The sequence below is a fragment of the Diplotaxodon limnothrissa genome, linkage group LG20, assembly GCF_057381915.1.
Source record: "Diplotaxodon limnothrissa isolate DT_005_m linkage group LG20, D_limnothrissa_male_GT1.1, whole genome shotgun sequence".
Lineage (NCBI taxonomy): Eukaryota > Metazoa > Chordata > Actinopteri > Cichliformes > Cichlidae > Diplotaxodon > Diplotaxodon limnothrissa.
Genome location: NC_140615.1, coordinates 34,896,033 through 34,923,437, shown reverse-complemented (window position 1 = coordinate 34,923,437; position 27,405 = coordinate 34,896,033). Strand labels below are relative to the sequence as shown.

The following is a 27,405-nucleotide window of genomic DNA, read 5'->3' as shown; positions in this document are numbered from 1 at the left end:
TTGTTGGAAAAAATATAATATATTCAGACTGGTTGACTGGCATAGACCCTCTGTGTGTGTCTCTCTCTCTGTGCATTTGTGTATACATATTTGATTTTGTGTGTATCTGTTGGCTGTTCCTTCTTGTTTTTTAAAAATTTTTTTATTTCTTTATTTTTTTTTCACAGGTGAATAACAATTAGTTTTGAGGGAACTTAACCATGTTCCGTTTTTTTTTTCAGCTTGTCATCTTACATTTTCCAGTATTTTCACTTAAGTTATTACTATTCTGTTCAATCATAGTATTTGTTCTAAATCATTGTTATTATGCTATATTGTAGTATTTCTGCTAAATCATACTATTTCTACTATATTATATTTTTCTTTCTAAATATAGCATTTCTGCTATATAATTGTATTTCTGCTATGTTATAATATTTGTGCTAAACCAGAGTATTTGTGCTGAAACATGGTATTTCTGCCAAATTATAGTATTTCTGTCAAATTATAGTATTTGTGCTGAAACATAGTATTGATTTAAAATTACAATATTCATAGTTCAACACAGTGTCTCTGGTAAATCACAGTATTTCTGCTCTGTTGTACTATTTTTCTAAATCATAGTGTTTCTGTAATGCTTAAGTATTTTTGGCTAAATACATTCTTTCTGTTATCTTATATTATTTCTCCTAAATTCTTGTATTTTTGAGAAGTTATCATGTTTCTGGTAAGTTACAATATTTCTGCTAAGTTCTGGTATGCTATTGTATTTCTGCCAAGTATTATGTTTCCTCTAAGATATTGCAGTTCTGCTAAGTTATTCCATTTTAGCAAAGTTCCTTTGCTTCTGCAAAGTTTTTACAATTTCTGCAACTTTTCAGCCTTTTCAGCTAGTTTTTGCATACAGCTTCAGCTTTAAAGCATCCACACTGCATTTTCGCAGGAAATGCTAATTTTTCTAGTAATTTATCTTAAATTGCTGTATGGATGAAAATAAAATGTAGCTTAAAAGGGTTGATATTTATTTTAGATTTTACTTTAAAAATGCAGGAAGGTGATCTGGTGGCTCTAGTTTGCTGCTGCAGGAGTTGTGCTGTATAATTTTGAGCCACTTGTCCCTTAGAAGGAAGGTACTCTGTAAATCAATGCAAAACTGTTCACCTTTATGATGAAAGATCTCTGTCCTGATGTGGTCCATTCCAGGATAACAGTGTCTCGATCTATATGGAATGAGCCATCACAGAATGGTTGACAAGAAAGAAAAGGATGTGAATTGTCTGCTAAGACCTTCATTGTAATCATATCTCAACCCAGCTGAAGACCTAAGTAAGATTTTGAACATATTACACAAAACTCACCACCAGCATCTCGACTTTTACATTGTTTTATTTCCATTAGTCCTAAGAATGCAAAGAGAATCAATTCCAAGACCAACTGAAGCACTCGTGGCACACATTACACGCCCTATCATAAATAAACTTACAGCATATTTTGGTCTTTGTTACAAGCCCTAATGTGAAGCTTTAGAGTTTCGGATAATTGTTTTTGTACATAACATGATATCATGCAATTGCAACAAGAATTTCCAGTGAAATGGAGCTGAGTTAAAATGACATCAGCTTTGGATCTCCATCCTGTTATTGTTCTAACTCAGCTGGAAGGTCGGTTGCAGTTCATCGGTTGCTCTGCAGATGTAGGGGATCAGGAGGGTTAGTGTACGATGACAAACTCCAAGCCTGTGAGGATTACAGTGTCCTGTGCCCTACAGGTTATATTTAGCAGGGTACCAGTCATGCTTCACAGTGTGGTTGTCCTGCCACACCGACCAAGTTCACTTAGCCCAGTGGTGGTGTCACTGCAGGGATCAGTGCAAAGAAAATCCACTGAGGTTTCATAACAAAGTGCCAACAGCCAATCAAAGCTGCAGTCAGGCAACGCTGCAATGACAGCTCAGTTAGTGCCTCAGCAGCCCTCATACTGTGCGGTGATGTGTAGAAGAATTACATAGATAGTGCAGGAAATAGTGATGTTACCTAAAAGAAAAGGAGCAAGGACAAAAAAGAGAGGGGAGATATTAAACTCAGGAAATTAAAACAACATCCTGCTTTTAATTGTACAAATATTTGTTGGGTTTCTTTGGATTGTAACAAGGGTTACGGATGTATTTTTTATTTTATAGGTTATTTAACATGAACAAAGCAGAATTTACAATTAATTAATGTAGATTAATTAGTCTCAAATAAAGATTTGATCATTGCAAACAAACCTTAAGAAGTAATGTAATTACTTTTGGAACTTTTTTAACCCAGCATGTAGAGCTAATGTCTCTAAAAAATGCCATTTCTATTGTTATTATTGTTGTTTTGCAGTTGTACATCAAGCCTTTTATGGTCAGTTCAGTCACATTATTAACCAACAGTATGTTGTTGTTTACAGCGTGCCTCAAAACGTCATTACGTATTCCCCCAGCTGGACCAATGAGAGCACAGGAGGGCGTAAAGCGGTCTGGCGCCGGGTAAAAGGGATTTGACAGTAGCAGGTTTCTAGCTGATCCTTCAGTTGACTTCCTCAGTGGGGCCGAGACAGAGACGATGGCGGCGGCTGCCTGCAGCCAGCACACCGCTGTCACTACCGCCACCGTTAGTGGCAAAAAACCGCATGCTAACAGAGAACATAGCCGGAGGAACCGTGAGAACTCTCGACGGAGACAAGCGGCTCTTTTGTTTCTCAGTAACATCTCCCTGGACGGCCGGCCAGTCCAGAGTAATTCCGCTGAAAATCAAGGAACCCGCCACCACAAACACAACGACTCGGAGGGAGCAGACTCCAGCTCTGCGGCGGGGGCTGCAGTCGGTTTGTGTCCGGATACCGGCAACAGTAGTAGCTACGGGACATTCTCTAATGTACCAGCTTCCGTAAGCAGCGGGACAGTCACTCATTCCGCGGCACCGAGAACGGGACTCACCACCGTGCCGCCGATTCTCGTCCTGCCGTCGGACACGGACTTCAACGATGTGGGGAGCACCGAGGTGTTGCTGGAGTGTCGCAGAGGCTCGTTTCCTTCCTCCGGGAACAGTAACCTGCTCTCGGCGTCCCCTTCCAACACCAGCCTGCTGCCGTCGCCGGTGGGACCGCGGAAGTCGTCCACTTTGCTGTCGGTTCAAAGCTGTAACTCGGTGTCCTCAGAGCCGCGACAAAGGTGAGATATATACGGCGGCGTTTCTGTTCTCTAATCGGGTGAGCGGTGCCATCTGAGCCTGGCTTTCAAGCTTGAATTTGCATGTTTGTCGTCGGTATTCCCCTTTAAACAACACCTGAAAGTTAACAGGGAGACCAGCTCGGCAGGTAGACTGTAGCCGGAGTAGTTTAGTTTGACTTTGACTCGAAACAGTCTTTCTTGTTCACAAACTGAAGCACCGACATTTCATGCTGAATGTGAGCTGGTGATCCCAGAGTTGATGTGTGAGTTCAGCTACTTTTGCTCCGGTCCACTCACTCCTCAGACATTTAAGGACGTTTTAGGACGTGTCAGCGGTCACGATGCAACAAATTCACGGTTAGTGTTGCTGCCTGGAGGTAACCGTGAACTCAGAGCAAGAGCTTGTGTAGTACAGGACTCATAGCAGTTGAATTTGGGACGCAAACTACTGAAAACCCAATACCACCAGCATTTAATGACATCAGACTCACGCTTGCATTTTTTCATTTAGTGGCGTAATATCCTTTCCTAGAAGAAACAAGACATGTGGTGACAGTGTTGTTTATGTCTTTAACTAGGTTGCATTGCGTGGGAAACGGCTGGCATTTAAAAACGAGCTTTTGTTCTTATTTTGTTTCCTATTTTTGGTTTCTGTCTAATTTAGTTTCAGTTAGTTACCGGAGTAACAGTGTGAGGTTTTGTCTTTTTAACTATTCCAACATAGGTGTAGCAAACTCTTGACTCACTCTCATGCAGACATCCCAGTTAGGGTACCCAAGAGCCTGCAACACAGATAATAAACAAAACAAATTGAAAGTTGATAACCTATAAAATAAAACCTATACCTAAAAAAAGACCTATAAACAAAATGTGTTTTAAGAAGCGATTTAAAGAAGGTTCCTGACTTCTTGACCCTTATCTCCCCGGGCAGTTAGTTAAAAGCCAAAGGGTCCTGATGAAAAAAAGCAGGGTCACCTTTAGATTTAAGTCTGGACTTTGGAGCTGTAAGGGTTGCACTGCAGTGTAGCCTGGGCCTAGACCCAGATCTGTGGTTTAAATGGGAAGGGCAAAATCTTAAAATCAATTCTAAAATGTGCAGGAAGCCAAGACTTGAGTGATGTGATGTTTGCTAAAACCAGGAAAAAGCTGCACTGCTGCGTTCTGAACTAATCAAAGTCGTGAGAGTAACCTGTTCAAGGTGTTATAATCAAACCTCGAGGTCTTAGTGTGAAAGTACTGTTTTTATTCTCAAGATCGTCGTTGTTTATGTGTTGTTCACCAGGTTTATGGGCAGGCTTATCTGTTTTTTTTTCTCCCTTGAGAAGGTTATGTTTTTGGTAGGGTTTGTGTGTATGTTTTTCAGTCTGTAAACATGGCTCGAAAAGTATTGATTGAATTCTGATAAAACTTTGTAGAGGTGCAGAGTGGGGCCATATCAGCAGTCCTTTAATATTTGTCTTCAAAATCAGCTTAAACTGGCAGAAAATGGACAGGAAGCTTTATAACTTAGAAACTATCATTCTTACACTTGTGGTGTTTATACAGTACTTTCTGAATGTTGAAAATAAAGATTTACAACATCATGTCACATTTGACCTCTGACCTCAACTTCAAGGATAAAATTTCTCTGAAGGTCAAAGTGATGATGATAATGATACTGTAGCTATTTAAAGTGACAATAAGTTTTAAGACTGACAAGAACATGTTGGCACGGGATTTGTTTTGAGTCTAGTTGAATAATTTTATTATGACATTGTTATGTACACTACAGTAACATGTATTTAGATGGTTATAAGCTAACAATTTGAGTACTTGTATAATTAGGGCTGGGTATCGTCACTGATTTCTAGAATCGATTCGATCCACGATTTGATTTGATTCTATTCAAATCGGTAAAATTTTGCCTCAGACAGTCAGAAATATTATAATTCAGATAACGCATCAACATTTCCATATTTTTTGTCTATAAAAAGAAAGCTGACACTTGTGAGACTTTATCCAAGGTGTGAGCATCACAGCAGATGTCTTTGTGTCAAAGTAGCTGAGGATAAAAACAGAAAAACATGAAGGTGATTTTCCTGGCCTGCGATTTTATACAAATATTCTGCAGTAGATCAAAAACGAAAGAAAACCATGAATCACCTCATGAACATTACCTGATGCTGCTGAAGTGAAGCAGAGAAGAGTTACAGAGGTTTTATTAGAGACACAGCTGAGCGTTTTGCATAATTTACATAAGTTTAAATTTGTTCAGTAGCCTATTGAACGGCAGAAATGAGGCTTTCTTGTCGGACGTAGGCAAAGGAAAAAACAGCGTCCGACAGCGCTGTAAACAACGGTAGACTTGCGCGTAATAAGCAAGCGAATAATGCAGAAAACAGATTTTTAGACGGGAAACTGTCCTTGAAGTACACACACACAGAGACAGCGCGCTTTGCATGAAGTGTGATTTTTATCATGCTGGAAGCAAAACAGCAAAAGTCAGAGGGAATTCATATTGGAGAGAAGTAAAACCTGCAGCTTCAGAATCAGCGCAAAAATTACGTAAACACAAGGCACGGACCCGCCGATGGATCAGAATCAGCGAGCTGTCAGCTTTCAGCCCCGACCGTGTCCGTGCCGTCGGGTGAGAAAGGCGACATCTCAATGATTTGATGCGTCGGCGGGTCCGCGCTTTGTGTTTTCGTCTTTGTGCAGACATTTACTGTTTTAGCTGTTTGGTGGTTGTTGAAATTTTGTGAGGTTTAACCTGAGGGCAAAATAAATGTATATTTAAAAATCGATTCAAGATTTTAATGAATCGATATCACGTTATCCAAGCTAGAATCGATTTTAATCAATAATCAAAACCCACCCCTATGTATAATGTATCTGAATAATTATTTTTTGGAAAACAGGCCAAATAAAAATAGCCTAAACTTTGCCCTTATTTTTACTGCACAATAAACTTCTTAAAGTACATTTTAAAAAGAACAACAAAAACAAAATGAATCTATACAAAGTACAAAACTATGTCCTTAAAATTAAATCGTGTATTAAGAGTGCGTGAATCAAATATGACCTAAGATTGAACCTTGTGGTACACATAGGTGAACAAACTGTAGAAGATAAATTACTTGCATTGAGAAAGTTTATTTCTCAATAAGTTTATTATTTGGTTTCATTGACATAAAATGAAACCAAATAAGTGCACTTTCCTCATGCATGTTTTAAGTTGATCTACTACTTGAAAAGAATGAAGAGAGTCGTGGTTAGCTTCAAGAGGACCTGCATTGTGTAACGCGCTAAAGCATAATTACCAACAATTTTCTTCATGTGTTGGCAAATTTTACTCTATTAGCAAAGCCTAAAGCTAAAGTAAGGTCCTTTATACACTACCGGTTAGAACACCCCAATTTTCTAGTTATTTATTGCAATTCAAGTCATTCAAGTCCAATGAATACCTTGAAATGGTACAATGATAAGCTGTGAAATGTCAGAGGTTAAAAAAGGTAAGGTTACACAAAACTGAAAAATAATGTACATTTCAGAATTATACACAAAGGCCTTTTTCAGGAACCACAAAATGGGTTTACTTAGTCCCTAAGGACCCCAAAGCCCTTTACACTGCATTCAGTCATTCAGGTAATGGCAAGCTACATTGACAGAGCCGAGGCTGCCGGACACTGGCACCACCAGGCCCCCTGACCACCACCAGTAAGCAAACATGGGGTATCTTGCCCAAGGATATTTGGCATGTAGACTGGAGGAGCCTGGGATCGAACCACCGACCTTCCGGTGAGTAGGTGACCCGCTCTACCACCTGAGCTACAGCCACCCAAAAGATAACCAGGCTAGACCAGAACTACCCCAGGAAGAAGGAGCAATATCTGCCAAAGGTGACACATCAAAGTAGACACATTTGACTACTTTGATGTGTGAAAGCTGTAGAATATATTTTGGTCTATAAATTGATTCCATGAGTTCTTTTTTTAACTCCAATTGCTTATTTGTGTTATGCTTTTTTTCAGAGTGCAATGACACATTAAACTGCATAATTTTCAATAAAAACTGGAAAAATTGGGGTGTTCCAAAATCTTTGACTGGTAATGTACTCTTTATTTTGTTTTATTAGTTGGGTTTTATTTCTTTTTAGAGTTTTAATTTTAAATGTGTACTTTTTTTATTTTTCACTTGGCTTTTATTTTTCAACCCTGGCTCGTTTTAGTTGACTCTGATGACTGTGGTAGCCAGCTGTAGAAGCCAGCGGCTTTGTAGGCAGGATATGAACCCAGAAACGGTTAAAACCACCAACAGACGTGCCGAAGACGAGCTGCCTTCTGTACCACAGTAACCCCCAGTCGGTTTCAGTGAGGTGTTTACTGCTCTACTTATGTTTCTCTTCCTGAAAGAGGGGGGAATTCAGACATGCCTACAAAAACAGATGGAAATGAGCTGGATAAAAAGAAAGTTGCAGCAGAAATGAAAGTGAGAGATGAATTTCTTAACATAAAGCCTGTGTGTGTTTTTTATTTAGTTATTTAATTTTTTCTTGAGTGACAGGGAGTTTGTGTGTTTATGATGCATTCTCACCTGGCAGCGGTTCATACACGCTGATCCTGCGTGAGTGCTGATGGATGGATCAGCATCGTCATCATGTTGGCAGCGCTTCAGACCCAGAGAATGCCAGCCACGCAGCGATAAACACCGCTTAACCTATTTACTCCTAACAACAGGCTGGGAAATTACCAGCAGATAACAGCTCATCAGTCAGACTGCTGCACCAGCCTTCAGCTGCAGCTCCTGTTGTGTGAGGATTTGATTAATTTACTGTGATGATGCACTTACAGTGTTTTATTATTTTTCCCAGCAAGTGGGCTGCCAATAATATTAATGAGTAAAATTTACACACCTAATATTGGTCTGTGATGTCAAGAGTGTGCGATGTGAGGATAAACTTCATTTGATTTGATTTGACCACATTATTATCATTTTTGATGGTCATGAAGTGTGAGGAAGTAAACAAAGGATCAAATAAAACCACGGACAGGAGGATAGAAAGATAGTTTGAAGTGTTTATCAGATATTTTTTTTTTAATTTATTGTGTGTACAAGTTTCTGTTAAATTAAGTAAATGATTAAAAAATCAGATTTCATCATTACTTTATTATTTATTTTAATCTATTTTTTTTTTTTGTCAGCAGTGCTGTCTTCGCCTCCTCCTCATGACAGGCAGCTTCACACAGCCCTCCCCTCTCTAGTTGATGTTCACAACACTGAGTAAAACTCCCATTTCAACAATACTGACGTTGGTAAAATATACAATACAATTAAACAGCTGTAAATGGCAACCTGGCCAGCACAGCGTTAACATTAGCTACCCAACAGTAGCGTTAGCCTTTTGTTACCATTAAGGTAGCAGGTCTGAATACGGGACAGGAATGATCAGTTTATAACTTTATATCAGCAGACATAACATTATGCATAAAATTCCCATTTTTGGCATATGTGCCATATGCCATAAATATTGTATTAAGAAACAAGTGATGTTTTCATAATTAGTGCCACAATTCCAATTTTTATTTTATGTCTCATATTTTCAAGCTCTCTTTGAGGCCTTTCAACCTTTGCTTTCGTCTGCAACCTTTAGCTGCATTCGTAGAACAGTGCCCCCTAACAGTGCAACAAAGCACTTAGCTTGTTACTGTAACCATGTCTTTAAATTAGTGCAGTAATCATTTATTAATGCTGAAACACTTTCTACACTCGGGCTGAAGCGCTGCTCACTCGCTCGCTGCAGCAGGAACCCAGTCCCCCATGTAAGTCATTAAACTTTGATCCGATTCCCACCAATAATCCACTCGCTGGTTTAGGAGGGAAACTGTTCTGCAGATTTGGGGCTCAAAGAGCTGCTGAACACATAACAAATGTTGAGTTTCCTGTGTTCATTGGTTGCTGGGCCTGGTTTTAAACACACTGTTCTTCTCACCTAGACTCTTCCTGGTGTGATGAAGTTGGCCATCATCAGACATGACCATCAGTCGCACTCTGTTTAGCCTTGAGGTTCAGTGTGTGTGAAGTGCTGCCAGCCAGCTAGCCAACCACTTCATTTGCCTGCTGAGTGAACAAACTGTGAAACTGACACTCTGTTACAGAGTAAGGACACTTAGCTGTTAGCTAACACACTTTCACTGCTGCTGTTTTGATACACCTTCACTCTGTTCAAGGAGCTTTTTGATATTTGATATCTGGAGGAACTTAAGCATCTTTCTTTCTTTCCGACAGTGGGTTTCCAGTCATGTGTGCATGATATTGAAGACTAGTTTTAACAGGCTTTCATGCATGGTTGGTGGGGCTGTGTATCACTGCTTGCTCATGGTTTGATCCATATCTTTCACACATGATGCATATGCACAGGCCATATTTTCGGCACCTGTTTTGTGTTAACCAGTAAAACGACAGCTTGACCTTCCCACTCAGCTCTCTCTTCACCAAAACACAATGGTAATACATCCACATCTCTGCAGACGCTGCTGCAGTCACTTTTTCCTGTCCTCTGCTTGTGAACGGCGGCCCGGAGATTCTTCGTAAACACACTTTTCTGCTTAAGAGCCATGACCTTAGACTTGGAGGTGCTTATTGTAATGTTTGCAGATCGGCTGGTTACAGCAAAGTGGAGTTATCTGGCAGTGCACTCACTTGCACTTTTGCTTTTCTCAAACTGTCTGCTCCCACAGCTAATTTCATGTGACTGCCTGTCACTGTTGCTTTTCCCTCCGTTTTGCCGGTGTCTCCATTGCAAGTAAGTGGCAAGGTTTGTTATACTCCCACTGTACTTGGTAGTATGCAGTTTATCACGCTGCAGTTGTTATATCAACAGCCGTTTGCCTGTTTTTGGTCAGGAAATGGTGAATAACAAACACAAACAGAACCGATTTATGATGTCTATATATGTAGTGGTTGCTTTGTGATGTGCAATACATGCAATATACTTATTTTTATGTGGAAACTAAGGGTTTCAGGGGGGAAATAAAATACACAGAAAAAAATTAACATTGGGTCAGCAGTGGGCAATATCTTGAGATCATACGACGGCCCTTTAGGGCAGAATTCCACTTCATTGTATCTCAAATCTCTCCAAAAATTGAGTTAAAATGATGTCACACATGGTTAGTTTTGCATTAATAATTACTACTCACACGGCTCCAGTTTTACTCATTTTATCAGGCTTTTACGTTTTTGGCACACTTACTCAGTTGCGGTGCAATAAATCGACACAATTGGAGACGTGCTTTGTGTAAGCCTTTTTAATGCTTGTGGTCTGCTTGTTTCTGGTTCAGCCGGTGTCCCTGTTCTGGTCTGGATGTTTGTATATTCTTCTAATTTCTGGATACAAACCATGTCTTTTCAGCCTAAAGGGCCCGTCTTGCATTGTTTTCACTCTGATTCGATTGTGAAATTTCTGATCAGAAATCAGCACCATGCTGGTTTCTGTTTACGAAATAAATGGCAAAATCAGGATGTGAACTGCATCCAGTGTGTGAACGTATTGTGGTTTTGATCCATGTAATTATGGATCAGATCAGTCAACCCTACTTGATGCTCTCCTCGTGGACTTTCTCTGTTCTTGTAGCTGTAATTTTGCAGTATTATGAAAATGCTGGTTGCTCTTTTATGAGCGTATGACAGATGCATGAATAAATGCATGTACGTGATATTTTGAAATTGGATGCATCCATCATTTGTTGAATAATACTGTTGAATTTACTGCACAACAGAGCACAAAAACAGTTCAGCTGATATCCAGCTTCTTAGTTTTGATTATATTACATAATGACTTTATGTTTGAGCTCAAAAATGAAACAAGATAATTCAGTTCAGAAGGCATAAAAGATTTTTTTCTTTTACAGTTTTATTGCTGCTTTTTTTGGAATTTAGGACAGTGTGAAGTTTCAACTGAACTAAACCAAAACATTTATTAGGACACAGTCTGAAAGGGCGTAAAGCATGTAATGACATAATCTAATTCATGATTAAATTTAACCGAGCTTTAATCTAAACCTTAGGTTTTACATTTCTTTATATCGCTCTCCAGCTGTCCTGGAAGAATTTCTCTGTCTGAGGGAGAAAAAAGGAGCAGAGACTTACAGAGCACCGACTGAGCAAAGTCACCAAAGGGTTTTTGTAGGTAATTTAAAGTGAGCGTGTCAGCCTACTCAGAATTTTGTGCTGCTGAGGAGCATTAAAAACGAGGTGATGGTGCTTTTTCGTAGGGTGCTGGAGTATCCTGTCTGTGCGAGTTTGGCTGGGTGTCAGTTATGTTGTGTGGGTGCATGCGTTTGTGTATCTAAAGGCCTGTCACAGTAATTATATTATCAGCACACTGCGTGATATTTGGATATGACCTCAACCATTTTCCCTTTGATAGCAGATCTACATAATAACAAGTGCAAAGACTTTTATGTTCCACCTTTTAACTATTGGCTCATTTTGCATGGAAAGGTGCTTTTGTCACTTCGGGACTGGTTATGATTTTCTTCTGCATTTTTCCACAAGATTCAAAAGTACTCCACCAATTCAGTGTTGTACTTCTACAGCAGACTCATAATTTAAAAAAAAAAAAAAAAAACAGGATACACCTTACACACTTGTGTCTATTAAGTTGATGTTGCACTGATGAGGAGTTGCTACCAAATCCTTAAACTCAATTGTCAGAATCAGCCTTCGTGTTGTACTTTTCAGCCCTCAGCTGTAATAGTCTGATGATATTGTCTCCACCCCTCCCTGATCTCAAGGTCAAGGTCACAAGGTCTTGTCTTTTTCAGTCTTCTTGTACCTGCTGATCTGGGTTTGCTTTGCAGACAGCCACTAATTAAGTTGAGTCAAGCTGTGTTGACAGTAATCAGCCTGTGTGTGAACTTTGCAGGATTAATCACACCTGTGAGCAGTCTCATCAGTGCACGCTGCTTTTCTAGGTTACTTAACAGGATCTTGGCTGTCCTCAATTCATAGATATGAGAATTTAATAGTGATACTACAATCCAAAGGAAATATGTTGATGTCTGTGTGCCTTATCGCCTCAGCTAAATATAGAGGGGAATACCCTGCATATCTATACGTGCTGTGGGCAAATGTCAATGCTTATATCTGATTGTGACTCCTGCGCTGACTCTGTTTTTAAGTACAGCCACCGTTGACATCATACTTGGTTAGTAAGTCCCATTTTGAAGCTTCAAGCTGAGTTGTTTCCATCCAGCTGTTTGACAGCAGAGCAAGGGCCAGATGTGACTGAGAAGTCCATAAATGCTGCATGTTTGTGGCTTACTGAATTGTCAGTCGCACGCTGAGACACACTCGGCTTCATTCTCCTCCTTTCTGACTTGAATTCAATTAAAGTATTGAAGGACTGTTGTGGTGAAGAGAGAGCTGAGCCGGAAAGCAAAGCTCAGGTTTGAGTTGATCTACATTTTAACCCTCACCTATGGTCGTGAACTCTGGGTCGTGGCTGACAGAACAAGGCTGTGGATGCAAGCAGCTGACATGAGTTTCCTCTGTAACGTGGCCTTCGAGAGAAGAACTCAAACATGCGGAGCGAGCTCGGTGGAGGAGATGAAGTTGTTTGGACATCTGATCAAGGAGGCATCCTGATCTATACTAAGCCATTAAAATGCATAATCTTACATTTGCCCTAAATGTCTTTTTCTTTTAGTGCACAGTGTAGGTCTAACATCAAGAAAAAACATGTTTGTGCCAAACGCAGTATTTTTTAGCCTTAGCAAAACACACCTGAGGACTTTTAGTTTTCTTTTTTCCTCCAAGACTGACGCAGCAGATCAGTTTTTGTGCCAGGGGAAACACTAAATCTCTCCTGACCTACCTATTAGGCAGCCACTCAGTCAGGCCTCTTTGGCTGAACTTCCCCTGGAGGTTCAGGTGTTCCCTGAATGACTTCATAGAGTCACTGACATCTAATTCAGACTGACTAAAGAGGGTGGTTCCTTGTTTAAATGGAGATTTTCCACTTGTGACATCAGGCTGAAAAGACTCGCTGAGCTCATTTGCATGGATATGTTTTAGGATCTTTGCATCAGTGTTCATTAAACAGTCTTTTACTGCCAGGAGTTTGTAAGCAGTTACTGGCTGAGAAAACTGGAATAAAGCAGAGGAAGAGCAACTGAAGGTCAACACTAATCTTCTCAGTGGAACCGGATGAAAGAGTGAAGTGGTGTTCACACAAGCGCTGTTTTACAGAAGAAGCTGTGATCTGGGTGTAATTAGCAGGACATTCGTGTTAATTTAATCGCATCCTTTTAAACCAGGTCATTACCTTTTACTGGCTGTGAGACACCATCATAGATCCAGCATCACTTTAATGATGTAAAATACCAGGAACAACAGTCCTTCAATGATTAATGTGCATTTTATGACCTCAGAATTGAAAGGAGGCACTTAAATCTCTGAACATCCCAACAGTCGCCAAATAAGTGCGGCTTTAAAATGGACCAATCAAACGTTTCTCTTCTGATACTGGTACAGATTCCTTTGCTTTAGTTTGCTCCCGATACTGAGTAAGAGTTTGATACCAGTGTTGGTGTTCTTGCTTTTATGTGCAAGACATCAAGGTCTTTATTCTACTTTTCATTTGTCTCATGAGAACATTTGAATGCTGCCATTTATGGGTACCCACTCAAGGAAGTGGGTTGGATGAGGCACAGACAAAGAGGAGATAACTTTAATGTTACCCTGACTACAATAAAAGCTGCCTAGCATGTGTTTGGCCACACATTATGAAAATGAGAAAGCGGGGGTGAGGCATTTAGTCATGTCAGCTCACTTGTCCAAACTTTGCGGTTAAACCTACTCTAAACAAACAAACAGCAGATAAGACACACCTCCAAACTGTTGAGTCTTTGCTATTAGCTTCCTCCAGGCCGCTGCTGCTGAAGCGTGGTGTAGTAAAGACAGAAAAATATAACATTTAATTGAATCCATCGGCCCATTATCCTTATCCAAACAGGCTTTTTGGGTCACGATTGGACTGATATCCAAATATATTGGACAGTTACACCCTTATTTAATTCTTTACAGCTTTTAAATGGCCATAAAATGCACAGTCACAGCAGTCGTTTCAACATTAGGAAAAAGCTATGATGTGGGTCGAATGGAAGATAACTATCATTTTCTTTAGGAGTTGATTGTTTTGAGTTTCTTTTTCTTCACTTTATCTTCCTGTTTTTGGTTTTGTTTTTTTTCTCATCATACTATATTTTTTTGTGGTTGTTTGTATGTTGCCAGACATACGTGGTGTCATGTTGCAATTCCTGTTTCGTGATGCCTGTATGTGGCTCTTAACACGTAGTTATTGCATGTTAGTGTGGTGAAAGCAGTAAGGTTTAAAGACTCTTCATGTAATAAATTAGCTGGAAATGATTCAGACTAATAGGGTTTGTTTACTGTTATTTTTTTTTAGTCAAGTCAAGTGTCTTTGTCGTTCCAAACGTGCACTGATACACTACACAGTGAAGCGAGACAACGTTTCTCCAAGACCGTGGTGCTACATATGACATATGGCAGACAATCTACACAGGACTACATAAAGTGCAATGTGCAAAAACCAAAGCAAAGACAGTGCAACAGCAGACAGAACAGAACGATGCAGGCACAGCAGTGCAATAGAAATGTGCAAAAGACTGAGCATTTTTATTCACCTCCTTCAAGGAAAACTGAGATGAACTAAGTGTGGTTTCAGAGAAAATCTCCTTATCAACAAAACTGAACACTTTTCATGCTAAAATAACTTTAAACTACCCAAAAGTAGCTGTTCTTGCTTCGGCCTCTACTACAGTACCTGTCTGCTTACTGTGAAGGAGATATGTTTTGTACCGTAAAAGCAAAATCTGTGTGGAATATCAGTCAGCACTCAGGCAACTGATATGTTGGATATTTTCCCTGCCTCTCGCTCTCTGTCTGCACACACCAAAAGTGTTGCAGAATTTGTTGTCTGAAGGAGTAAACTTATCAGATTCAACTGGAAAACTGATTAGTACAGACTTTGACACACACACACACACACACACACACACACACACACACACACACACACACACACACACACTGTGAGAACAAACAAGGGGACCTGGAATCTGACTGACATCATCTGTGTGTCTTACAGTGTTTGTGTTTGTCTAAACATGCACACCTGTCCAATGAAACCAAATGAAACCCCACTCCCATCCACATCCTTAGCACACGTGACGCACAAACACACTTTCTCGCTTCACATCAGCCTGACTGTTCAGATGATTCTGGTACAAACTCTGAAGTCACAGATCAGAAATTTTAGAAATACTTCAGAGGAAAAACGATCCAGAGCGACATTCCCATTGTTGGATGGTAGGAACTAGGCTAGGCGAGGCTAGTGGTACTGACTAGTTAGCTTTCTAGAGGAAGCATTTTGAATTAGCTCTTTGTGTGGGTGACTTCTCTTGTAGAAGAATGAGGAAGACCTCCTTTATGTCTCTTATTTACCACACTCACCAATCAGTAGCTGCATAAATTGCTTACTTTGACATTGAAATATGCTCCCTTGGCATCTGGGTTCTTATTTTTTTTACACTCTCTGCACCATAAAAATATAACCATGTACTCTTATTTGTATCAGCCTACCATGACTCACTCATGCTACTTCAGAGTACTTTAAATCTTTTCTTAACAAAGTGATATGTTACACATGACTTGTTACTTTGTGTTTTGCAGAGAATGTAAAAGTGAAATCTCACACATGCCCACATGTGGGACAAATTCTTCTGCTAATAAAGATGCTCATCAGTGCATTCCTCCCACAAACCCACCGAGTCTTATCAGTCACATCCAGTTTGCAGAACTTTGTTCTCTAGAAACAGTTTAGGCTCCTCAGGAGGTTGATGAAGGGTCATTTCCTCTCACATGCTTCTGCTTTACTGTTTACTTTGTGCGGTTAAAGCCTTGTTAGTAGTGTCAGAGTATCTAAAACAAAAAACCCCAAAACAACCTCAGCTTAGTTTTGTCTCTGAAAGTGGACCTCTGATACTTATTTTTCTATTTTCTCATTCATTTATTTTTGTTTCTGTGATTGTTCTGAATGTTTGTACTAAACATAGCCAAATAGTTAGGTCAGTGTATATGTAAGAAACCTGTCAGCCCACATGTCTGGCTTCAGACTGACTTAGTTTATTTTGTTTTGTAGCTGCCTGTGTAAGGATTGGGTGATTTGCTTCTTAGTTTAATAATAACGATAATAATAACAACAACAGCGATGACAAGGACGACAATAACAACAACAACAATAATAATTGTTTTTGTTGTGCTCGTCACGGGTCACCTCTCACTCACAGCAGTTTTTCACAGGGAAAAATGTGCGGTGCAACAAGGTTACAGAGACGAGATAAATGAGCATTTCCGCAGATACGATCGTGCTTGGATTTAAAAATCAATCCAGCAGTCAGAAATGCCCTCCGCCTGTTTTCTCTCGTTTGGTGATGATTATTATGGCTCCTTGTAGCTGCTACACAAACACATGTATACTTACATGTATAAACTCGCCTGTGCGTGCTCAGAGACATCTGTGCTGCATGTGTCAGTCATATTTGGATATGACTGACACTGACTGAGGGTATTGGTTAAAAATCACAGCGAGTTATTCCCATAACCTTTTACCATTATTGATCCCTGACATGAGCATCACAACCCGGGTCTGGTCTGGACACAGACATACTGCACAGGGAGAAACGTAACCACACATTTGTTAAACACTTTAATGAAAAACAGCTTTGATTTTGAAAGATTTGTAAGAAGCAAGAGGACAGGAAACATTTTTCTAGGAATCCAAAAGATAACCAAGAAATATTACGTTTTGGGTTTTTTGAGAAAAAAAAGAGGAGTGAGAGAAGAATGATAAGAAATAATGGAAGTTTTTGTTTTTTGGACCCAGGGGATCAGGCTGAAGGCGAAGCAGAAGGCGTTTGTTAATCCGGTGACGTAAGATGCGCAGCAGGCCTGCTGGGTAGACTTGTGTGTGTGTGTGTGTGTGTGTGTGTGTGTGTGTGTGTGTGTGTGTGTGTGTGTGTGTTGCTCAGTCAGACGTCCATGCAGTGTAATCCGTGTGGTGTCCGCTGTCTGTCAGTCACTGTCAGAAGTGTGGACACTGTCCTTATACACTGCTGTGTGTGTCTGTTTGTGTGTAGGATGGAGATTTAAGAACAACATTTAATCTATGGTTTGTGTTTTTATTAGTTTCTATGTTTGCTCAGGATTTAGCATTTAAGTAATTGTGTGTGTGTGTGTGTGTGTGTGTGTGTGTGTGTGTGTGTGTGTATGAGAGACAGAGAGAGGGAGGGACACTTTAAGGCATTCACACACGCTCATGCAGACAAGTAAAGACAAAGTGATGGTATGAGAGCAGAGTGTTTAGAATTTCACTTGCCATTTAGTTCCTTTTTTTTACATGACTGTTCTTATTTTAGTCTGTAGTTCCTGCCTTATTCAAACCAGTTACACTGATGTGCAGCAAAGCAAATCTTTGAACGCCACCAGTGAACCTATGAAGGTAATGATGCCAATAATTAATGATGATTTTAAAAATCATTATTAATGACTGAGACAGGTATTATTTTTTATTATTATTATTATAATTATCATTATTATGATTAATGACTGTTGCCTCATAGCACGTAGGTCCTAAGTTCACTTCCACCATCAGGCCAGGGTCTTTCTGTGTGGACTTCACATGTTCTTCCCGTGTTTGCGTGGGTTGTCTCTGGGTACTCCAACTTCCTCCCACAGGGTCAGGCTGATTAATGATTCTAAATTGCCCATAGGTGTGAATGTTAGTGCGAGTGGTTGCGAATGTTAGCCCTGCGGCAGACCTGTCTGGGGTGTACCCTGCCTCTCGCCCTATGACAGCTGGGATAGACTCCAGCCCCCCACCCCCACCTGCGACCCTCAATTGGATAAGCGGAAGAGAATGGATGGAATTAGAGTGACAGGTGCAGGTTTCCTAAACCTAACTATGTTAACTGACCCAACTCTCAGTGAGGTCAATCATGACATCCTTCTCTGGTTTGTGTATTTTTTAATTGTGTTGATTTAGCAGTAGATGTGCAGACATGCAAACAGATGGTTCAGAGTAATGAGCTGCTTGTGGTTTGGTTCTTTCTGGCTGATATGAGATGACTTTAACAAGGTCAGTATTGCTGCGTCCATATTTAAAATAAGACTTAAAAAATATGTTTTTTCCAACATGAAACTATGAACAAAAATCATCTGTGCAGAGCGAGACATACAGGAGAAATAATAATAATAATAATAATAATAATAATGGATTGGATTTATATAGCGCTTTTCAAGGCACCCAAAGCGCTTTACAATGCCACTATTCATTCACTCACTGGTGGAGGCAGCTACAGTTGTAGCCACAGCTGCCCTGGGGCAGACTGACAGAAGCGAGGCTGCCATATCGCGCCATCGGCCCCTCTGGCCAACACCAGTAGGCAAGTAGGGTAAAGTGTCTTGCCCAAGGTCACAACGACAAGGACAGAGAGCCCGGGGATCGAACCGGCGACCTTCCGGTTACAGATACGCTTCCCAACTCCCTGAGCCACGGTCGCCCTGAAATGGACGATAATAGGCCTTACAGGTTTCATATAATAGTTGATGTAGGTACTTATTATCTGTGTTGCCTTTTTAACAACTTGTTTTTCTCATGAGAGGAATTATGACTTTGTCCAAAACCAAATGTTCAAATGTTGGCTGCACCTAATTAGATTTGTAATTTTAATTATGATTTTAGCTCCCAACATGAACAACTTCTCCACTCCTGAGTTGATACTTGGGTTTGGGTATCTGCTGATACTAATTAGTGGTCTGACACCAGTGTGGAGTTATTATCATGTTTCTTCATTTTTACTTAGAGACTAGGAGTCTCATGTCATATAAAATGAACCAATGAACCAAAATCGATGGATAATCCTGATAAATAATCATTAAACCTCAATCCAGTTGATTGTGATTTGTTGTTGTTGATTTTTGCACATGATCTTGCAGCTCTATCTCAGATGAGAATGATAGGGCATTAACATTTAATCTTTTTAGAAAATTATCACCATAATTATTGAAAATAATTGTGATTATGCTTTTTTTCCCATAACCAAATGGCCTGCTTCCTAATGAATTGGCTTCATTAAAAGTGGATTATTAGCCCCGATTGCATGTACTGATGTGGCAAACCAGCAGTGTGTCAGTTAGTGCACAGGTCATTTTTCAGTTTTCATCCAGCCTCGGTTTATCACCAAAGAACACCAATTAATTGTGTCCTGGTGTTTGAGTGTATGAAGTTACTCTTAAATGTCCTGTGATGAACTGAAGTGTAATATTAGAATGAAAGCAGATATTTTTGGACCAACATAAAGGACTGAGAGAGATGAAGGCAACGAAAAGTAGTGAGGAGTTAAAAGTAGCTCTGGCGCAGAGGAGAAGATTATAGCTGTTTTTCAGACTTCATGGATAACATGACATCTCCTTTGTTGTGCTGTGACTGACTTTTCAATGGATCTGTCTGGTCTCAATAGCTCTCATCGCACAGCGAGAGAAAGAGGTGAAAGCATGTGGAAAAGAGTGTCGGTGCTCAGTTTAACTTCAACTGCATGTTAGTCAGTGTTTTTGTCCAGGCACTTAAATGAAGAGACCTCCAAATAGCTCCATAACTAAATTATTATGACAGTATCTTGTCTGAGATATGTTGGTGTCTGTATCCTAAATGTTAGGAAGTGTTTGTTTTTTTTATGATAACTTGAGTGTAAGTGTAACCATCAGTCTATGACAGGAGCTTCTACAGGATCTGTGATAATGGCAGTCTAAGTGAGAAAGAAATTATAGTGAAACCGGCCACCTTCAGAAAACAGCCTGTCACCACATGGCCTATACTTAAATGCAAAGACCAAAATATGACCTGACTAAAATATGACAGTAAGTTAAAAATACACATTCCCATTTCACAAGTAATAATAGTAATAATAATAAAAGCTTCTTTTGTGTGACAGGGTGTATGAGAAGGGGATGCAGTGACTGTATGTGACTAAGCTGGGAGAAAATAAAGCGAGTGACTGAAGACGAGAAAACACGTTTCAGTGAGGTAGACAAATGGATGTGGAGATCAGGCCAATAAAGTGCAGTGTAAAAATATCCAATAATCATATCCAGCTGGCTTGTACCAGTTTATTTTAGGCTAAAACAACTCGAGCTATTATTAGTGTGACTCTGGTGATCATGACTCAAACTAAACAAAGTGACTCCGACCCAGACAAATTCATCACTGCGGTTCCTAAAAACAGGAGCAGAACCGAACCTGCTCGCTGCTCACTCGCTGTTTCCTGAAGGTCGCTTCATTTCTAAAAAATGCACTTAAACACTATTCATTCAAATCCTAATGGGTCGACCTAAATATTATTAACTTGAATCATCACTTGGGTTTCACTTAGTTCAATGGTTTTGTTTGTAAAATCATAGTTTTTCATTAATGTACTCTGCAGCACAAAGTGTTTGGTTTGGCTTAGTGTGAGTATAGAGAACAACCTGGGAACTCAAATGTTCAAACCCCCAATAAAATGACCCCAAATCACCTTTCTTACAGCTGCAGTGAGTAGCTATGGCTCAGGTCATCTTCTAATTCAGGCCAGTATCAGAAAAAATTGTAATAATTGTAATAATCACCAAAGTCACAAATTGTCATGTTTTTCTGTGATATCAGCACAACTTTGAAACCAATATAGTTAGTGTCTGTTGTACTTATGAGCCTTAAAAAATGGCAGCTGCTGTATTAACTGAAGCCAATCGGTGTGAATGTCTAAATCTAATTAATAACGTTAACTGGAACCGTGATATGTGGTGAAAAACCATCAACCCCCAACCTTGAAATGCAGACTGTTTTTGGCTTTTCAAAATAAGAAAATGTTCATTTTGTGCACGTGGACATGAATCAGTACTGCTCATGTGGGACAGATAAAGAGTCACGTTCAGTGACATGAAATTTGGAGTGGGAAATTTGTATCGAGGAACACGAAAAGAAGCTCAAATTAATTTCCAAAACCACAAATCAATACATAGAGACTGTGACTGTTTCACAAACTGCCATTTGAGTGTGCTGACTGCCCCCTCCAAAGGTACGCATGTCCTTGAAATCAAAATTTCAAAAGTCTATCAAACAAAGCCTTGTGTGAATGCATAAATATGTCTCGTTAGGGTAGAATAACCATTAAAACCAGTCCATTTCCAACTTTCAAGTAAATCACAGCAGGATGCACCCACAGTAGATCATTTCACACAGCAATTGTGACATAGTAATAATATGAGTCAGTACAAACAATAATCTACAACACAACCTACATCATTATATCTGTATCACTGAAGGAGAAAAAAATACCACTTAAAAGTAGGAAGATATGTTTATTATTATTCTACTTATTCTGCAGAATAGTGTCACTGTACCTATCATTCTTCAGTTAAAACTGCGGCCTCCATTAATGTCGTATTATCAGTTGTAAAAGTTCTGGTATATCAAGTTGGCAAAGAAATCGATGTAAAGCAGGGGTGTCACAAATAAGGCCCGGGGGCCAGAATCAGCCCAATCTGGCCCACTGGATGTCTTTGGAAAATGTGATTGTGGTGGTAATAACTTTTGGACTTTTAATTGTATTTTCATAAAGTTAACATCTTGTCCTACTTTGCCAGAGTCATTCATACTAAATTAATTAACAAAAACGTAGCAGTTTGTGCAACGAGTTCCCAGAACACTTTCTGTAGGGTTGTGCATTCATTTCTTATGATTTAAGTGCAGAGAACTGTGCCGACTGACTTCTTTTGCTACAGCAGCATTTCTTTATCATGTAGAAAAACTGAGACATGAAATTGCTCTTCTTCTTATAGTGAGATACAGCTTTAATATGCAGTCAAACTTCTTTACACTGAGGGAAAATGGATTTTCACCAGTTCAGACCACTGAAAATCAAAGTGTGGTCCGTGATGTAAAATTAGTTTTGACATTCCTGATTTGTATTTGAATATAAACGCAAGATGACATTAGAGTTTGCTTTTGGCTAAACATCCTCTGTAAGAAGGAAGTTATGAAAAACAAAATCAGCGGTAAACAAGATAATAGCACCTCGCGTGGTTGTACCCTCAGTATGTCTTTATCTGATCACCAACAATCATCTTCCTTAGTAGCAGCAAGGGAGTTATCACTGGATCTTTCCGTTCCCACAGAATGGGAATTTTCCACAGCATCCCAGACAGATGAGGCTGGCTGGTTCTCATGAAAATGGGCTGCTGGTCAGAGCGTTGTAATCACGAGCCCGCTGATCCACAGCTCAGACACTGGGACAGATTTAGACTGGGAGAGTGGTGGCGTCAGCTATCTCTCTCTTTGCAGATATTGTTGATGTTTATTCCTACAGCGTTTCCTCACTCAACCCTCCAAGCTGAGAAAATAATTTCAAGATAACTGACAGGGCTGTTTATCATGACAGTGCAAAAAAGCCATTCTGTTAAATGTCAGTCACACTCCAGCTGAGGAATTTTATGATAATTGTGTTTGGGTGTCTGATTGTGGTCTCTCCAAACAGGTTGTTAAAGCCAAATTGTTATTTGTAGCTGCCACTCATGAGATGAGTTACTGTCATTACTGCAGCTGCATATTATTCACCCACGTTCGTAAGAAGGGCTGGGCGACAAACCTCAAATCTTTTTTTGTCAGTGTCATAAAGTCAAAGTCTGAGTACCAAAGGTAGCACGGACTTTCTTTACTTGTTCTTGCTAATTTAACTTAACATATTGGAACATATTCTGTATGACTTTCATCTGTAGATGATGTTGGAAGAAAAAGGTCCAGGTAAGTTGGCCTTTCTCACATGTACCAGGAGATTATCCATATTGGATATGTCCCAATAACTGAAAATGCTCTGTGTGGGTTTAAGGATGGGTAATATAAAGAAAATTTGCAGTAATGATATTAATAATGATATTTCTGACCATATAGAAAAAAAATACAGTTTTATTAGCGCTTTCAGGCAGTAGCATTTATAAGGTATACGTGTAAATAAAGGGTGTTCTTCATCCTTTCCCAATGAGCTGCTGTGATTGTGTTCATTCATTACAGCACAAGTCAAATGTGACTACAAAAGTAGCCTAGGTAGAGTTATACTTTCACTTATTCATTTCAGGGATAAAATAACTGCTTAACACTTTAGTTTAATGTTAACTAAAGTGTTTAACATTGTAACTCTTCAGGACATGTACAGTATTTTCTATTTAGAAAAGTTGTTTTCTACCCCCTTTAAAGTGCGTCGTTTTGACTAGTGTCGTCGATACTTTTGTATGAAATTTCATGTATCATGTAAAAATGTATATTTTTTTAAATTTTTTATTTACACTTGTTTGGGATGGATTGGAACGTAAAAGCTCTTCTTCTGTCTGAAGGACTAAAAGTAAACCTCATTTTATCCAGAATCCCGGATCTTGTCTGAGTATTTGATTGGTTTTCATTCCATCTTTGATAACTTTGTCATCTTTCTTTGTTTTACTTTTGGTTCCAAACATCAACTTGTCCCCATGACAACCACGGGCAATCCAAGTGGAGTAGTGTCCTGCTCAAAGGCACTTAAGTAGAGCAAGTGTTTGCTCTTGTAAAAGCAGATATGTCTTTATTTGTCTTTATCTTAAACACTGAGCGCCATCATCTTCGTCATATCCCTTACCATTAACTTCATCCAGTGGGCTCTTTCCCTTCCCACACAATGGAAACAATCCACAACATTCCAGTATGCCGCTCACTGATGGTTCCCTTGGAAATGGAATGCTGAGAAGATTCCATCACGTGAGTTTGGCTACCAAAGATAGAATGTTTGGGATTGATAACAAATGAGGCGTGACAGCTTAGAGGGCTTTCGTGGCTTTTTTTATTTTAAATCTATATTTATATCCACAGGAGGAAAATGATCCATGAGGCTAAATGAAATTGTGAACTTCTGTACTGTGCAGCTAGTGACGTGATGTGATTGAGGTTGGCGGTGCCGAGTTCAAGTTCAGTCTGCACGTTGAAGTAGCATGGAAGAGACTGAGCTCAGTGGATCTGACATAGAACTAACTAATTAATTAATGAGCCAATGAAGTTAAAGAAAAGAAGGATGCTTATTATTAAAACTCTCTTGCAGATGTGACCAAAGTATTGTAAACGAGTCCCGCATGGTTCTGAAATGGCACCAGGCAGGCAGTCAAAAACGATTCATGGGAAAAGAGCGAAACATTTAATAGATTTTCAGGGACATAAAAATGTAATGAATCACGGCGCCGCTGCACCATCATAATATCATTTTAATTAAGTGTTTGACCAATAAATGTGGCCAGAAATTATTTAGGAGGTGATACGTTGCTGTTTGAATCAATTTAAATTCCTTTGTCAATATGTGAATTGTGTGTTTGGTCGGGTATTTGTTGACCAGCAGAAGGCAACAATCCTCTTAAAGCCTCACATTCAGATGTCACAACCCAGATGTTATAACTGCATAACACACATGTACACAAACACACACATGCACACACACACAGCAGCTCTCATCTCCCAGTCATGTATTACTGAGTCAGACAGTGAGCAGCAGCGATAACAGTGATTTAGACTCCATGTGGTGTGGGATCAGCAAGCCGACCATAAAAAAACAGTAGCAGATGCTGTGTGTGTGTGTGTGTGTGTGTGTGTGTGTGTGTGTGTGTGTGTGTGTGAATTCATAGTTGTGTAAGCGTTATGTTTCCCAGCAGACAGCCATCTCTCTATGGGCTTGCAGATCAAATCTCCATTGGCTCCTGTGAGAGTGTTTATAAAATGTTCTGCTTAAAAATATGTTATATTGTCCTTCACGCAAATGTTAGGGACTGTATTGAATGATGGCTGTAATATTGTAGGAAGAGATTGGATATGTTTTTTCTGCATGTGTTTATAACATGTTTTCTTCAGACTTTTTGTAATGTTGTTTCTCAAAATAAAAATGATTGATGTATGAAACAAAAGCCATTTATAAAATGCACAGTAAGGTTGTTTTCTGTTTCCTACCAATGACTCCTGATTATAGTCATGCACACTGTTACGTGGGGGAGAAACCATATAAAATCACCTGTTTAGGAAAGTCGCTAACCGACTATTGTCAAAACTGACGAACGATAGGAAGTACGGAGTCACATCATGATATGAATTGTTTTTATAAACCAGCTTGGGTTGCAAATAAAAACTGAATGCAATGGTTTGCATATTTTATAAATATCATCTTTATACAACACAGTATGTATAAAAATATGTATAAAATATTTAAAGTGAGAAACGGTGCATTTTGTGGATGGGACACAGTGATTTCTGAAAGTGCTCCCGAGCTCAGCGAGGCGTGCACAGGCGTGACAGAATCACGAGAGCCCAAAAGTCACAGGCATCCAATGTTGATTTTATTGGCTTTGTTTTTTGCGCACAGAGATTTCTCCAGATTCCTGGAAGTTTTTGGAAAACATTATGCACTGAAGATGCAATGTTTTATTTTATAGAACATTATTCTGAAACAATATGTAGGCATATTTTTTCCAGTTTGGTAAACTTCTGCCCGTTTTAACTTCTGAGAAACATGTAGATGTTCAAACATTATTAGTTGATCCTCCACCTGTTTAATTTTACTAGCACTTACTGTGGTAAGTATTTATTATATTTGATATTATCTATTGTGAATGAGTGGAGGATTTTGGACACAGCAGTAGTTTTAAATTCTCAAGAACACAGAAGCTAAATCAGCAAAATATAACAAGAAAAAAACAACAAACTCCCCCCGAAGAAAAGAACAGAAACCAACTCGAGAGGCAGATGTATTTATCCAGTTGCATAATCCTGTATTTATGATCTAGTGTAGAGTTATAGGAGAAATATTCATCACCAACCAATAATAGCAAGAGCATTATAAATGTGAGTTTCTATTTGTGGCCAGTTTATTGGCTTAGTTCAAAGCATTGTGTAACCTGATCTGACTGCAGCAAATGAAATATGGGACTTTTCCTTGTTTTTTCTTACATGTAAGATGAGGAGCAACCCTCGCTGAGGAAGTTTCTGTATGTGTTTGCAGAAATGTATGTGCATGATTGTGGCGACTGTGCTGCATCGTGACATGATGTTCATCATGAGACGATGTAAATGACCGCGGTGCAGTAACATGCAGTTTCAGCTTGTGTAGGTGCCGTACGTGTGTGAGACTAATGCTGATGTCAGTAACGTTATGTAACTGCTGTGATGTCACGGCGCTGAGCTTCTTGGCCCGCTTTCATGTCGAGATCTGTTGTTTTAATCCATGAGGGTCGGCACAGTGATACAACCTGGCTCAGAACTTGACCTTCACCAGGCAGACACACAAACTCGGGATGTGTTTAGAACTCAGAGATGTGAACTGTAAGAAGAATTTATTTATTTTAGTGATCCCTAAACTTGTGCTGTATATTTATTCTGAATGTTTTAATTTGTTGTAAAGATGGAAAAATATGTGTTTTGCTCAAGAAGCTTTGGTAACGTTCCGTCTTGAGGCATTTTTAGGCTTAATTCTGTGACTCTGTGAGAGTGTGTGTGCGTGTCTTTTAAGTGGAAACTGTGTCTACTGGCAACCTCTTTCTTGTTTACAGATTTGAGAGCAAATGCCCTTATTAATATTCATGTTTTTTTTCTGTCTCGCTCTCTCTCTGCAGAACTCGTAACCTCTCCGGTGGTTCTCCCAGACCTCGACACACCAAGAAGATTCACTTCATCAAAAATATGAAACAGTACGACACAAGAGGCAGCAGGTGAGCCACACAGACTCCCACAATTCTGTACCATCAGATTTAACAATGAGCAGTAATACAAACTACTTACTTTAATACTCAGAATCTGCAATACACAGGTACATACCAGGACCCTGAAGGTTCATATCTATATCAAATATTATGATGTCATTATGTTGCCTAGCAATCACCGAGCAAAGAGCTGAAATAATCTGGTTTTAGCATATAAGCATCTATAACACCTAATAAAAGTATCCCGTCATTTTAATTTAATCACAGTGGCATCTCATTTTTATCTACAAAGGTTTAATTATACAGGACATGGTATGATGCCATAAGTTCCCTAGCAACCACCTAGCAACAGGATAAAATAACCTTTTCGAGGA

General features: G+C 39.4%; 1 protein-coding gene across 1 annotated transcript in view; it reads left to right on the top strand.

Annotated features, from left to right (window-relative positions):
- Positions 1–2,543: 2,543 nt before the first annotated feature.
- The window catches only part of cables2b (Cdk5 and Abl enzyme substrate 2b), a 46,517-nt gene continuing 21,655 nt past the window's right edge, over positions 2,544–27,405 (top strand). The window contains exons 1-2 of the mRNA XM_085344130.1: positions 2,544–3,178; positions 26,945–27,040. Of these exons, the coding sequence (XP_085200256.1) occupies positions 2,571–3,178; positions 26,945–27,040 (704 nt within the window). The 5' untranslated portion in view covers positions 2,544–2,570. The remainder of the gene's footprint in view (positions 3,179–26,944; positions 27,041–27,405) is intronic.